This window comes from Ricinus communis, chromosome 7 (assembly GCF_019578655.1).
Source record: "Ricinus communis isolate WT05 ecotype wild-type chromosome 7, ASM1957865v1, whole genome shotgun sequence".
Classification (NCBI taxonomy): Eukaryota; Viridiplantae; Streptophyta; class Magnoliopsida; order Malpighiales; family Euphorbiaceae; genus Ricinus; species Ricinus communis.
The window spans coordinates 1367721-1382188 of NC_063262.1; the positions used below are offsets into that span (position 1 = coordinate 1367721).

General features: G+C 30.5%; 2 protein-coding genes across 2 annotated transcripts; both read right to left on the reverse strand.

Moving 5' to 3' along the window:
- Positions 1–1435: 1435 nt before the first annotated feature.
- LOC8269126 (probable serine/threonine-protein kinase clkA) lies at positions 1436–2654 on the reverse strand. The gene has a single exon (XM_002517810.4). It carries the CDS (start codon positions 2427–2429, stop codon positions 1557–1559), a length of 873 nt encoding a protein of 290 aa, XP_002517856.3. The 5' UTR covers positions 2430–2654; the 3' UTR covers positions 1436–1556.
- A 6850-nt stretch (positions 2655–9504) lies between these two features.
- Positions 9505–13574, reverse strand: LOC8269125 (transcription activator GLK1). Its single transcript, XM_002517809.4, has 6 exons — positions 12757–13574; positions 12241–12381; positions 11543–11896; positions 11312–11368; positions 11041–11160; positions 9505–9962 (listed from the first exon to the last, which is right to left on the reverse strand). Exons 1-6 carry the CDS (start codon positions 13207–13209, stop codon positions 9813–9815), a joined length of 1275 nt encoding a protein of 424 aa, XP_002517855.1. The 5' UTR covers positions 13210–13574; the 3' UTR covers positions 9505–9812.
- Positions 13575–14468: the final 894 nt, after the last annotated feature.

Consider the following 14468-nt stretch of genomic DNA (forward strand, 5'->3'; position numbering starts at 1 on the left):
CTGTGCCTTCAAAGCTCTCTTTGAGGTAATCCCAAACAGCTTTGGGTGTTTCCAGGTCCATGATGCTGGTAAAAACATGATCTGCCAAGCTTGAGTGGATGCAAGTCAAGGCTTTATCTTTCCTAAGGAGTTGTTCTTCATGGTCTCTGAGCTGAGCTACTGTTGGATTTGGCCTGAGAGCGGGAGGATCTTCATCTGTCTCAACCACTTTCCATAGACCTTGAGATTTGAGGTAAGTTTTCATCTTCACCGACCACAAATGATAAAGTGATCCGTTGAAGGTAGGAGCTGCTGGAGCTGATGAGCTACTTGAAGCCATTTTTCTGGTTTTGTTCTTGTTCTTGTTCTTCTTTTTCTTTTTCAAAAAATCTCACAAATCTTTCAAACACTCGGTATTTCTCTCCCTCACATGTTTGACTCTCTAGATTTTCTGTTTTTAGCCTCACAGCCCGTAAGACATGAGCTCTGATACCACTGTAAATGCGGAAATGAAATAGAACTTAGCTGGGTTTGAGCTAAAGTTCTTATAAACTGAGCTAAATCTAAGCTCAAGTTCTTAAGAAATATGGAAATGATGAAGAGAAATTGAGAGGAAAAATATGTTTTTTTTTTCTTATATTTTCAGCCTTTAACATTTGATTTAAATAGAGAATGAGATTATAAAAGTTGTAGTTCCAATGCCACTAACATGGGAACTTGTACAAAGTCAAATAAAAAATTAAATACTACATGGGGACTTACAAGCTAGTAGTTCCCAATGCCACTAACATAGGAACTTGTACAAAGTCAAATAAGAAATTAAATACTACATGGGGACTTACAAGCTATGGAAAACTGCTGGAAACCATGTGCTTGTTTCCAAGACAAACTCACATATTCCAACAGTTGAACCCAAATATAGAGATACATATAGATTGTAGTACACCTGAACTTCTGCATATACTAGTTTACAGGGAAGATTACTAATAATTTCTCCCCAGGGAAGATTACTAATGTTGTCAATTGATGGTTCCGGTTTCTCCAGGTAAATTTGGTGTTTTTCTTCTCTAAGTTTTCTTAACATGTTCCAAGGTTTGAGGATAATTTATTTAGGTGGCAATATTTCATTTCTTTTTATCGGTTAGGGAAAGATCATTTCTGTTCTTTTCTTTGAGCTCTTGGCTTGGGTTCAAAGTTGTAACTTATTAGTTCCAAGATCCAAGACACCAAGTTCATTTCTAAATTTTGAGAAGTACAATGTTTCAATTTTCAGACATTATGGAAAACAGTGGACCAATTCACTTCAGGATGCTTGATACAATTTTCCTCTGAAATGCATAGCTCTATATGTTACCTATGTGTGTGTATATATATATATATATATATAATCCTTCATCTCTTGTGATTAAACCATAAACATTGTGCAAAAACAAATGAAACTGCAAGAACTAGAAACTGACACATGAAAAGAGAATTTTCCATGATTAATTTAAGCCTTACTTGTAAATGTATCAAAGGCTCCTCTGTCACTAATATTTTTTCTTTCTTTCTGACACAAATTTTATCAAGACAATATTTCAAGGCAGAGATTCCTCTTGGTTCTCGTCATATAGCTCCTGATTCTCATACTCCATGGTGTTGAACTGATTATTTGTGTTTTTCTCAGAATTTCCATAGTTAACTTGATTTTGAGCACTTGCTTCCCTTGATGTATACCCATTAGGAGGATAGTAATTATTATCATTATTCGCATCATAATAGTACTTACCACCTTCCATAAATCTTGTGTCACTCATTCCTTGTCGTTGATCTGCTTCATAGCCATTACTGTTGTAGTTATTAGTGTATCCATTGTTGTTGCTGTTGTAGTTGGTGGTGGTGGTGGTGTAGCTGTTCTTGTTGTTCTGATTGCCTGTCTCATAGCTTCCACTAGCTAGCTCATATCCATTGTTGTTATTGTAATTGCTAGTGTAGCCATTGTTGTTAGAGTTGGTGGTGTAGCTATTGTAGTTGTTTTCATTAGCTGTCTCATGGCTTTCACTTTCGCTAGCAAGTTTGTAGCCATTGTAGTTATAATTGCCAGTGTAGCCATTGTTGTTGTAGTTGGTTGTGGTGGTGTAGCCATTGTTGTTATTATTGTTGTTGTAAAAGCTACTCTGGTACTCTTTCTCAGAGTTTCCACTTTCAAATTCTTCGTCGAGATTTTCGTTTTCGGTGGTGACAGTGGCTGGTTCAGGGACAGGTACTAATGCTTCTACTGCGACCGGTGCTTCTACAGGGGCTGCAGCAGGTGCTTCAGTTGGTGAAAACTGAGTCTCTTCGGCCCTGTTTTTTGTTGTGCTAAAATGGGTAAACTTGCTAAAGAACATGCTTTCTCTAGCTTGGACTAGGCTAGAGGAGAAGAGCATTAAAAGGAAGTAACAGAAGATATGTTTAACAGAAGAAGCCATTAGACTCAGAAAGGGCAAAAGAAATTAAAAAAAGAAAAACTGTGAGAAGGGAAAATTGAGTGAGCTATTGTTGAGACTGAGACTCATTTCTTGTACAATCTTTTTATACAAAAAGAAAATTGGGTGTTTAGAGAGGCCGGAGAATTATGCGTAGATTAAGGAAATTAGGGAAATCTTGTTATTGGTGGGGTAGGAAATGGTGGCAATTAGTGGAAGCTTGCATGTGGGTTCAATGAGAATGTCTAACAAAAGGAGGAGAAATATTATGGAAAAACAAAAGCACATTGCTATGTGAGTTTCAGTCAAAAGTGGGGGGCATTTCTCTTTTCTAGCTAACAAAGAAGACTTCTCTTTAGAGCTTTAAATGGAGTGAGTGGCACAGTGTGAAATTGAAATTTGATGATGTCTTCTTTCAATCACTCCTTGGCGGTTGAGTTAGTTAGGGAATTATTAGATGTAAAAAAAAAAAAGGGTGAGAATTCATAATTACTTCTGGGTTTTGGTTGGTCCAGACCCAGCATGCCTTTCTCTTTTCCTTTTTCTTGTTTAAAGTATTAAGTTTTATTTATTAACTTTCCCTTTTTCTTTAGCTTATTTGGTTGTTTTGATGGTATAGTACTAGCAAGTAGCAAAATTACACTCTCAAATTCTAGTAGTCAAATTGCCTTGGCATTGGAATTCCCAACTCACAGTCTAAAAGTGTTAAAACTTACAGTCTTAGTAGTTATTCATTACGACTCCAATAGACTGGAAGGAAGCTACTTAACTTATTTAAAAAGAAAATTAAGAAATATTTACTCATTTTTTTTATTTATTAAAGTCGAATATATCAAAAATTATATAATCAAGAGATAAATAATAGTATTTTTAGTATTATTATTTGCATTTCAAAGTCGGACACTCTTATCGAACCAATAATTAAAATGTTTCTTATTAAAAAAAGGTTAAAAGACATATACATATTTTAACTTCATATTTAGAATTGTTATTAATGATAAATATAATAAACTAGAAATGTATAATATATAATTAAGATCCTCTTATGCTTAAATTGAATGTAACAAATTATGTTTTTATAATACTAGTTATTAATTTGTAATAGAATTTTAATCTTTTCGTCTCAAATAAAAAGTGTAAATTACAAATATAATTTATTATATGATCAATTTGAAAACGGGAGGATTTTCATTTTGTAAAGAAGCGTAAATATTTATTAGCATTAATAAATGATAGATAAAAAATTATAATCTAAAGTCATTCATGGATTGGTGTTTTGGATTCATTTATGCATATGATTTGTTTTAGAAATAAAAAAGAAAAAGAAAACAAACAAACAGACATCACGGAAGCAAAGAAGCTCCTGTGGACCAGCAGATTAAAAAATAAAATAGCATAAAGTTCTTGAAAGGAAAAGAAAGAAAAGCCATTGGCATTGGCATTGATTTATTATAATAATTGTTAAGTAAGGCGGAAGGGATCTTGAGGGAGTGATTGCGTGATGATCGGAGCAAACATCTCAAAGTTTTTGACTCGATTGATAGTATTACTAGGTGGACAGGTTGACTTTTTAAATTTCAGACAGACTTGATGTCTGCTCCACAGATAGAGGAAGACTAGGACCTTTTCATTAACATGCCATATAATTGTTTTGGCCCATGTGACAATTGCAAGAACATCTTGTCTTCTGGACTTTAAGAATATTCTAAAATCTGGGCTTTTGCAGGTGAGATCAGCCTGAGAATGATTTAAAGGCCCATACCCCTACAGTCATTGAATTTGAATTTCTTTTCCTTTTATTATTTTGTGAATTTCATAAACCAAAAAAAAAAAAAATTAAAACAAAATAACCCAGAATCTGATTGGTCTGCTTTTAATTACCTTCATAAATTATAAATTATAATAAGAAGTTAGTTTATATGCCTTCAAATTAATAAAACAATTTTGTTTGGTTGTTTTTTGAAAATATTAAAGAAAATATTATCAATAAATCCTTTTTATCCATATAAAATTTGGCAGAAAGAATTGGAGATGCATCAACACATTTCAGCTATATTAGCACTTTCCTAATACTCACTTCAAACTCTCTAACCTGATTGACATTATTAAAAGAAAAACAAGAATAATAATAATAATAATAAAAAAAAAGAATCCAGTATACAACCCATAAGGACATAAAAGAATCATAACTTAAGAGAATTATAATTCTCTCTTTAACAAAATATAAAATAAAAATACATTAAACTCCAAAATAAGGTTATTTGAATGATATAGGACTTGTGCCCAGCACAATCTAAGGCATAAAACAATCTTCTTCTTCTTTTTTCAAGCACTCTACAATTTTTGTAGTGCATTCTGATAGTATAATAGAAAGGAAATTTAACTAGAATTGGTAAGTAAAATGCTTGGATATACAGCTATATTATAATTAAAAGTGATAAAAAAACTAATCAATTGAATAATCAGTTTAAAATTGGAAAGTTAAATTAATAAAATAGATTAATAGAATCGATCGTTTCAGTATTAATTTTTTTTAGAAATTTTCAATTTTAACTTTCGGTATCAAAATACTAATAGTTCGTTTAACTGTCCGAATATATTTTTATATAAGTATATATAAATTTTTTTAATATATATTATATATGTGCAATGTTCATATTCATTATTTATATTTAGTATTAATTTATGCAAATATAATTATTATATTAATTAATTAATTAATTAATTACTTTAGTGTTAATTTATGTAAATATTTTTTATATATTAATTAATAAAAAATTCTTCATTAAAAAATAAGTCTAATTTTTTTAAAAAAGTATATTAAATTATATTGCCGTTGTTATTATTAATTTATTGACTAATTGAAAAAAAGAGAAATATATTAAAATATTGAAATTTTTTTTAAATCAATCAAAATTCAGTTAATTGATACTAATATATTTGATTCGGTTTTAAGAATAGTAAAAAAAAATTCAGTTAATCAAATTATAATCACTCTTAATTATATTAATTTAAATAATATCTTATTACCTATAAATGGCATGTCTAACACAATTTTAATAAATTTACTAATTTTGGAAGGAAAAAAAAAGAAAAGAATTGACTTTTCTTTTATCGAATATCAACAAATCAGAAAGTCACGTTCTCGAATTTTTGCCTAATTATGCCACGTCGCAATCAATGGCTTCAAAGAGATTGGAGTTTTGGCTTTTAACCAAGTGGGCCCCCTGACAAATGCAAGTAGGTGCAATCATGTGGTTGCCAGGTTCTTGTTTGAAGCTGCGTTGATTGCCACCTCGGATCCCTGATAAATTATTTTCATATGTTTATAGGCCGTGTGCCCTTTTGCACGATATCATTACCCCACTTTCGGTAGTGTAAACGTGTCGCCTCGTGATGTGGTCCATTTGATTCCGCTGCTGATTAGTCCCTAACAGGACCACCCGATTTTATTTTTTTTTTAATTTAATGCAACAACGGTTCATATCTAAGCTCATTGTATTTCCTATTTTCCTAACTTAAGAGGGTTATTTAATCAAGATTTCTAAAAAAAATTATACACTATTTCTAAATAAGTTGAAGAGTTTTTAAATTTTTATTAATTTTTGCAGAATCTAAATACTTAAACTAATAATAATTGCGCTTACTAAATTGTTTGATAAATAGTTAAACCAACAATTATGCTTACCAACATAAAAAAATTATCCAAATAATCTTCCTAATAAAATCTAGAAGTCTATATATAACGGGGTTGTTTGCTCAAAATAATTTATTAAATATTTCATTTCAAATTCATATTTTTTACGAGACCCTTTTAAAATAAACTAAAAACTTTTTAATTAGTTTTTTTATATGTCTGAGTACAGGAAAATATTATTAGTAAATAATTTTTAATTTCTAAAATTTCATCATTTCTATCTTTCATAATGGAAAATATAGGAAAGAGAAATAAAGACGATAATGTTAGAAAATTTAAAAAGAAAAAGAAAGATGAGTTTAAAAAAAAAAATCGATTGAAATCTTAATGAAAAGTGAAAAAGAAATCTTACAAATTTTTATTCATAGTAATGCATAAGAAGTCATTAAAAATATATAAAGTTCAGATCTATAAAATTGAGTAGATTTTTAACTGCTAGCTTACTTTTAAAGATTTTATAAAAGTTATAATTGAATACCTCATAATTTATAAAGACTTTTTAAAAGTCTTTAAAAGTCTAAATTGAATACCTCATAACTTATATAAATTTTTTCAAAGTTATTATTGACTACATTCTGATTTTTAAACTCTATTAAAGTCTTTAAAAGTTTTAATTGAATACACCATTTTTTGTGTATTGTCAGTTACTAATTCAATCTTTAAATCAAAAATTAGATTAATGTTCATATGGCTCCCAGTTCATCCTCACAACAGCTTACTAAAAATTGGGTTAGTAAAATTTTACCCTCTAAACAAATTAAGCTGTCTATATATTCTTCAGTAATCTGATTTATTCAAGCTGGTTTAAAAAATTTAATAAGTAATGTGAAAAAGAAGTTTTGTACTTATTTAATCCATGACTCAAAGTTGAGTGAAAATTTTATCTTGCTTGTTTAGATTAATGAGCAGTTTGATAAGCCTTAATTATCAGTATTTTCTATTATATATTAAGTTCGAGTGTAAGAAATTGAATTTTTTAATAAACTAATATTTGATTTCTGTTATTTCTCTATTTTTATTTATATCGAAAGCATTTGTATTTTATATAAATTATATAAACTTTATTAATTCATTTATATAAACTTTTATTTAAGATTTTATATTGCTAACTAAAATTTAAGGTTCAATAAAATTTTATTTAAATTAGTAAATAATAAATGAAAATACCTCTGATCTAAATTTTAAATTCATTTAGCAAATGAATCAAATTTAAATCGGTCAAAATTCCGCTCAACTTGATCATTAACGGTCCTAATTGAAAGATTTTATTCTTGAGCTTAATTTTACGACAATTCAAACTTAAAATTTATAATTTATAGAATTTAAATCATAAATATTTTTACCATAATGAGCTAATTCAGGAAAACCTAAACTCGAAATAATTAGGGTAAGGTTTTTGACCTAAGCCTAACTCCCAACTCAAAAGTGGTCGATAAGAGTTTCTTTAAACTTGTGTATGTTCATGTCATTGATCAAAATGTTCTTTGTGGGGCAAGATTATGAATTGTTATTAATTAATTAATATGGCCACAAGCCTTCAAATTGAGTGTGCTACATTGATAAACAGGACGAGGGACATATATTATCATTTTTTTGCTTTTGCCTGGGGCAATTGATGTACTGTGGACCATTTAAAATATAGACAAAATAGCATGAGAACATGTCTTTAAAAAATTCTCAATTTATGATGTACTTTTGGTTATCATACTTAATTATGAGATCAATAATTCCCTGAGACTGTTCAATAAGTGATGAGGCTCATCACAATACCAAGTTTGTCACCATTTGATTTTCAAGTGGGGAATCCCCAACAAATAAAAACAAAAACCAGACAATATACACATAGTAAAGGTGTACCATTACAGTTAACTAATAATTAAGGAAAATTTGGACATGTAATAGAGAGGGAATTGTGTATGCATGTATCACTATCGCATATGTTAGGATAGGAACAACACTTTGAAATTATTTCTATTTCGATTCCAAAGGCTGTTAGAGGCATATAGTTGTCCGACTAGCAACTTTCTTGTACGATATTATTCATGGGTTCTTTTAGGGTAAATTGTCTTAAGGTATATTGATGATACATAATTAGTATGGGACAAACAAGGGTTTGTTTGGTTCATGAAAAACCAAGAAAATATAGGAATTCATTATTGGTATTTAGTATTATCAAAAATCACTTTCGAATTGTAATGAAATTATTTGATCATAAAATCACTAATTTCTCTTATCTCCTTGAGAAATAAAAACTGTAAAAATCAATTGAAATACTAATTTCTTATTAGCATAAATATTATTTTTATATATTTATTATATTTAATAATTTGTAAATAAATTTTATTATTTTTAACTATAAGTAAATATTATTATTGAAATTGATAAAAATTGAATCTAAGTTAGCCCTAGATTATCTATTTCCTCTCCCCACCATTCCATTAAGACTCCCGATGTCCGGAGGAGGGCGTTGTTGATGCGGCGACCGATGTTAACAGATCTAAGAGTGTCTTATTATTAGGTCCTGATTCAAATATATTGCTTATGCCAATCCAAACTCATATCACCCGCTCAACTTTGAAACTATATATTAACTCAAAATCATTAATTCAAGTTAATTTATCTGTTGATCCTCCCATTATTTCATTTCCCCACATCCTGAAATTTTTATTTGCTAATTTGCACTTTGATATTCTATCATCGTTTAACTATTATCTGCTTCCTTCTCATTCTCATTCTATGTTGGATATATTTACTAATTTTTTTCTTTAAAAAAATTAAAGAAAACTCGTTACAAACTATAGAATCTTTCTTTTCTTTATCTAGAACATGTCGGATAGGACTTTTGCAAGAGGTAAAATATTGATCCAAATTTTTTTAACACAACTACATATCCAAGACTTTGACTCAAGATTTAATCAAATTAGAAGAAGTCATTACCATTTCGTCTACACGCTCTTGAGTAAAACTATCAACTTTAAACCTAATGCTGTAATTAATTCAAAAAGAAAAGAATTATATAATTCTAAGATGACAAAATTGTTAAACTTTTTTAAAAATAAATAACAACCAATCAGTTGAAAATGTTAGAGACTAATATGTTAAAAGAAAAATCTAATTTAGTTTTCATTTATTTTTAAAGACATTATTTTCCTTTTGTCCACAGAAAAAATTTGATATTCATTTTTTTTTTTAAATTGACAAGATTTGAGCTTTAATTCTTATCTTTAAAGTGGTCTCATTTTATCCGTTAGACTAACACATCAATTAAAAATTTGATATTCATAGTTGAGCAAAAATTATCTAAATTTTTGCATGCCTTTTTTTTATAGATTTCATAATTTCAAGTAAATGGGAAATGTTAAAGAAGAAGAAGAGAAAAAGTAAGAAACTACCATCTTATTATAGCACATAGGTAAGGTAATTAACAAACTTGTCCTTGCATGAACAAGAACAAGAAAACAATACTTAGTTTTAGCAAAGAGCTACAAAAGAAAAAAAAAAAAAAAAAAAAAAGAAAGAGAGAGAAAAGATAGAAATAAAAGTTAAGGTGGGGAAAAAGCTCGAAGATTAGATCTGTGCATAAAACGTAGACAGGAAATGTCGTCAAATTTAGGGTTCTCAATCTCTCGCGGTCTTGAATATACCATTATTGAACAGCCGCCTTTGGAAGGATGTTCCAGGGATATAAATCAAGCACAAGTAGGTGGTATCTTGGCAACTCCTTGCCGTTGCAGCTCCCCTATAACACCATCAAGAGACGGTGGCTTTAATCCAAGAGGAAGTGGCAGCCATGGCTTCGATATAACATCTCCAATGGCCGCATCTATACTCTCCTTCGACTATAAAAATGCAACCATAAGTTAGAATATTAAAGGGGAAAATGCACAATTATAACTAAAGAATTGGTGTATTGCGTAATCAAATTCACATCAATAATGCAAACATATCGAAATGAGATGTTTTTCCGTACAAATATAACATGCAATAGAGAGAAAAAAAGGACACTTAATTTGTGGTGCATTTTTCGATTTAGAACAGTTTTTACCAAGTAATATTGCCCCTATTATCCATGTATTCTAAGTGAATTATGGGGTGTCATAGTTTATAGTGCATTTTCCAATAAATTTATATTAATTCAAAAATAACTATAAAATTTAAAATAAATTTACACAATATTTTAATATGTCAGTTTTTATATAAATCACGTATTAAAATATTTTTATATAAATTTTTCAAAACAAGATTTTTATGTAAATTAATATAACATTTTATAATTTTTTATTCAATAAATACAAAAAGGTGTAAAAGTTACTATACGGCACTCTATAATTCACTTATCTTCAGTGCGAAACATTTTTCATTTGCCATCACAAATTTTTTAAAATAAAATATTACATCATATGTAATATAAGAATTGGAGTATATTCTTCTTAATACATATGCTATTTTATTCCTTAATAAAAATAATCTGAACATAAAATTATTGAGCTAAATAATATTTATTTATTTCAGCCAATAATAAGTATGATCAACATTTTCATTTATGATATTAGAAAGTATTGAATTTGAATTTCTCTAATCATCATCCATCAATATTGGTGAGAACTTATCACCTTTACCATGAAAAATAGTTATTTTAGAGAAATATATAACATCTCTCGATGAATGGTATCAGCTCAACAACTACATATTTTGTTTTAATTTTATATCTTGAAAGAAAATTATGACAAATCAATCATAAAATATTGTTAATTTAACAGTTAGATAAATGACAACAACAATTAAGTCATTCTTGAAAGCTAAAATTATAGTTGTGCAAGAACTCAAGAACAACAATAATTAAAAGCAGCAAAAGAGTGGGAGAAAATGAAAAGAACAGTTGAAGGAGAATAATAGAAGAAAAGAAGGGAGACTCACGGGGTGAAAGTCGAAAGGAGGAGGATTGGGGCCGGATTGTCTAGTCGGGACTCCAATGCCAGGGTCTACTTTGTACATGGCATGAGGTGGTATACCAGGGACAGGAGGTGTGGCAAATCTCTGAAAGTAGAAAACACATATATATGTTTGCATTTAGTAAAGCTAAAAAGAGATTCCAAGATGATATCAATGTTATATATAACAATCCAAAAAATTCAAGAAACAAACACCTTTAAATAGTCCAAAAGGAGTATAAAGGAAATAATTTTACCGTTGGTGCCACTGGCTGTGGAAAGCAAGGTGTCCCTGGAATTAGTCCACTTGGAACCTACATGACACAGAATATGCCAATTCTCAGAAACTAAGCCCTACCAATGAGTTGTTAATGATATTGTACCCATTTATAGAACCCTGAATCTTTTAAGACTACAAACCCTAGTCGGGTTTCAATTTGAGAAGATATTCAAAGAAACATAGCTAATTAGTAAGGACTATGGCTCACCCGTTGCTGGTGTGGGTGATGGTGCCAGTACGAAGGGTCTGGCGGTGGGTGTGGAGACCATGTACGTGGCGGCGGCGGCGGGGGTGATGGTGAATGAGCTAGATGTTTAGGCCACATGTGCACCAGTGGTTGCTCCATTGGAGGATGACCCCAAACATGCAATGGTCTAAAGTGGGGGTGGTGGTGGTGCATGGGTGTTATCGGAGGAAACCCCATGGTGGGTGCATGCCAAGGTGTCACTTCTCTCTTACCACCACCACCTCCTCCGGGAGCACCATATACTTGCCGTCTGTGGCTCCATGTTGCTGCCTCAGCTTCACGAGCTAGCAAATGTTTCCGGTGAGATCGATATTTCTGCACAAAATCAACGATAAATCATCTTCCAAATTAATACTTATATTACTATAATATTCAGCAATTAGAAAAACAATAAAAGCAAACATGCGAAACCAATTTTACATGTAAATTATACTATCTTATGCTTGTCCAGACTCTTGGGAATTAAACAAATATGCATAATAAACCAAGAAAAAAATAAAACAAGACAATAATTCAGTCCATGTAGATTACTTCTGCGAGAAGGCAATGCCTCTCTCATGGAAAAAAACGGAGTGTACAATTCTAAAGCATGTGCTAAGACATGAGAGGTGATAAGAGATATAACAAAATGAAGAAGAGAAGGGAACAGAAGTATGTACTTGGAGATGACTGGCGATGTTATGCCGAGTGAGACAGTCAATACCCATAAGCTCTAAAATCCTTGAAGGTACTGCCTTATCCACTCCTAATTGCTCCACTGCTTGCACAAATCTCCTATGCAAATCTGGCGTCCAATCCACCTACACACAATTCAAGAAAGACTTACTATATCTCTTCACTATCACACTAAAATACAATTATGTCAAAGTTTTTTCTCTATTTGTGTGCAGAGTTTTTCTTTTGGAAAAGATAAATAAATAAATAAAACAATGAAGATCACTCAAGATTCATTTCTTATGGATAATTCACAAAATTCCATGACTCTCGTGAACCCTCTGGCCCCATGAGTATTTGCTATATGACCCAATTAAGAAGGAGATTGATTTTTGCATACTTCTTCTTGATACATGAATCTATTAAGGTTGGGTTAGACTGCCAGTTAGCATTAGCCTCGCAGGAACACCTAATCAAAATTATAACAATCTTTTATAAGTTATAAGCCAAATTATTGTTACCTTTACTTTTCTCTTCCCTTGATGATTACTATTCTTGGCTTGTGTGGATGATGATTTCCTTCCTTTATCACTTTCTTTAGAAACTAGATTAACCACTACGGATTCGTCCCTCTTACTCACAATCTCCTCTCCTCTCGTACTCAAACTCGAATCCAACCCTGACCCTGAAATCTTATCTTCCTCATCTTTTCTTGAGCTATCCTCCAATTTCTCATTAGACACCGGTGTGTTTATGTCTGACTCTTCGCCTCCACTACCAGCACTACTAACTGAGAATTCAGCAAGAATTTCAGGGTCCATCTCCAAATCCGGTAACACAAAAAGATCGTCAAAATTGATGCTCTCAAGTAAGTCAGGAAACTCCTCATCGCAAACAGTACCAAAACTATCCATCTGTTCTTGGCTTTCATCTTTAGTAGTGGTGGTGCCTATGAAGGGTGACACAGCTAGCATCAATACAGCTCAAAATGCGACTGCACAGAAAAACAATCAGTGACTTGATACATAAACTATAAGGATATAGATATATCCACCAAGGATATAGACTATATATGGTGCAATTTCGCTATATATTGCATGCAATATATAGTGGAAGAAGTATAAAAACAAAAAGGGGTTAAAAGAAAATGGACTCTTATTATTTTCGTTTTCCGGTGAATGGAACTGAGATGGAAGGGAGAGGAGGGGACAATGAGGGAGTGTTATCGAGTGTTAATGTTGGGTTTTTGCTGGTTTTGTTTTGCAGTGTGTAAGTGGAGTGAGATTGGATCTCAACCACAACTTGTTTAGAGATCTCTGAAAGTTTATTTGTTTTTATGCTTTTTGTTTTGGCTTGAGCTTCCTATACTCATAATTATAATTTTATATATAATATTATATGTGTGTGTTTGTGGATGGCTTTTATTTATTTATTTAATTTATTCTTTTGTAGATTTTCAAAATCTGAAAAGGCCTCGTGAACTTTATTTATTGTTTTATAATAATACACATGCATATATCTTTTATATACATCTTTCTTTTTCTTTTATTCATATCTAGTATGAAATGGAACAATATATTGGTGGTGATTTGTTACATGAATAATTATATAATAAATAATTGTTTCATTATTTTTCTAAAGTGTTTTATTAGTTTGATCATTTGTGTTTTATTTAAAAAATATATATTGAATTAATGGAAATGGATGAGGATTAAGTCATATTTGTATGTAGAGTGAAAAAGAAAGTGATGGCTTGTTCTTAAATGAAAGATAACAATGTCATAATTTAATTGATGAATTTGAAAAGTCTTTAGTTTCTGGTTGCACTGTTGTTTCTTGGATTATACTGGGAAGAGTCTGCCTTCTATAATCACCAATTAATTGCACCCTAAACAGAAAAATAAAACAAAATAAAAAAATGGAGAGCGTGTCGAGCATACGCATCCAAACAAAACAAAACAAAAAAAGAATTTACAAGTATATATATATAATTTTCCATGCACAATTATTTCTTTTGTAATTGTGGGGAAAATCTAAAGATATACATCAATTATTGATATCTTTTACTGTGAGGTAAATAGTAATTGAGATTTGCTCATCACTAGCATGTATTGGTTTTAGATGCGTTATTTTTGTCATGTAAACTAGTACAACGCAGCTACACTTTTTAAACTTTAAAATCGAGACTTTAATTAAATTAAAAAATAATTAGTATCTCGCCTCTATTTATATG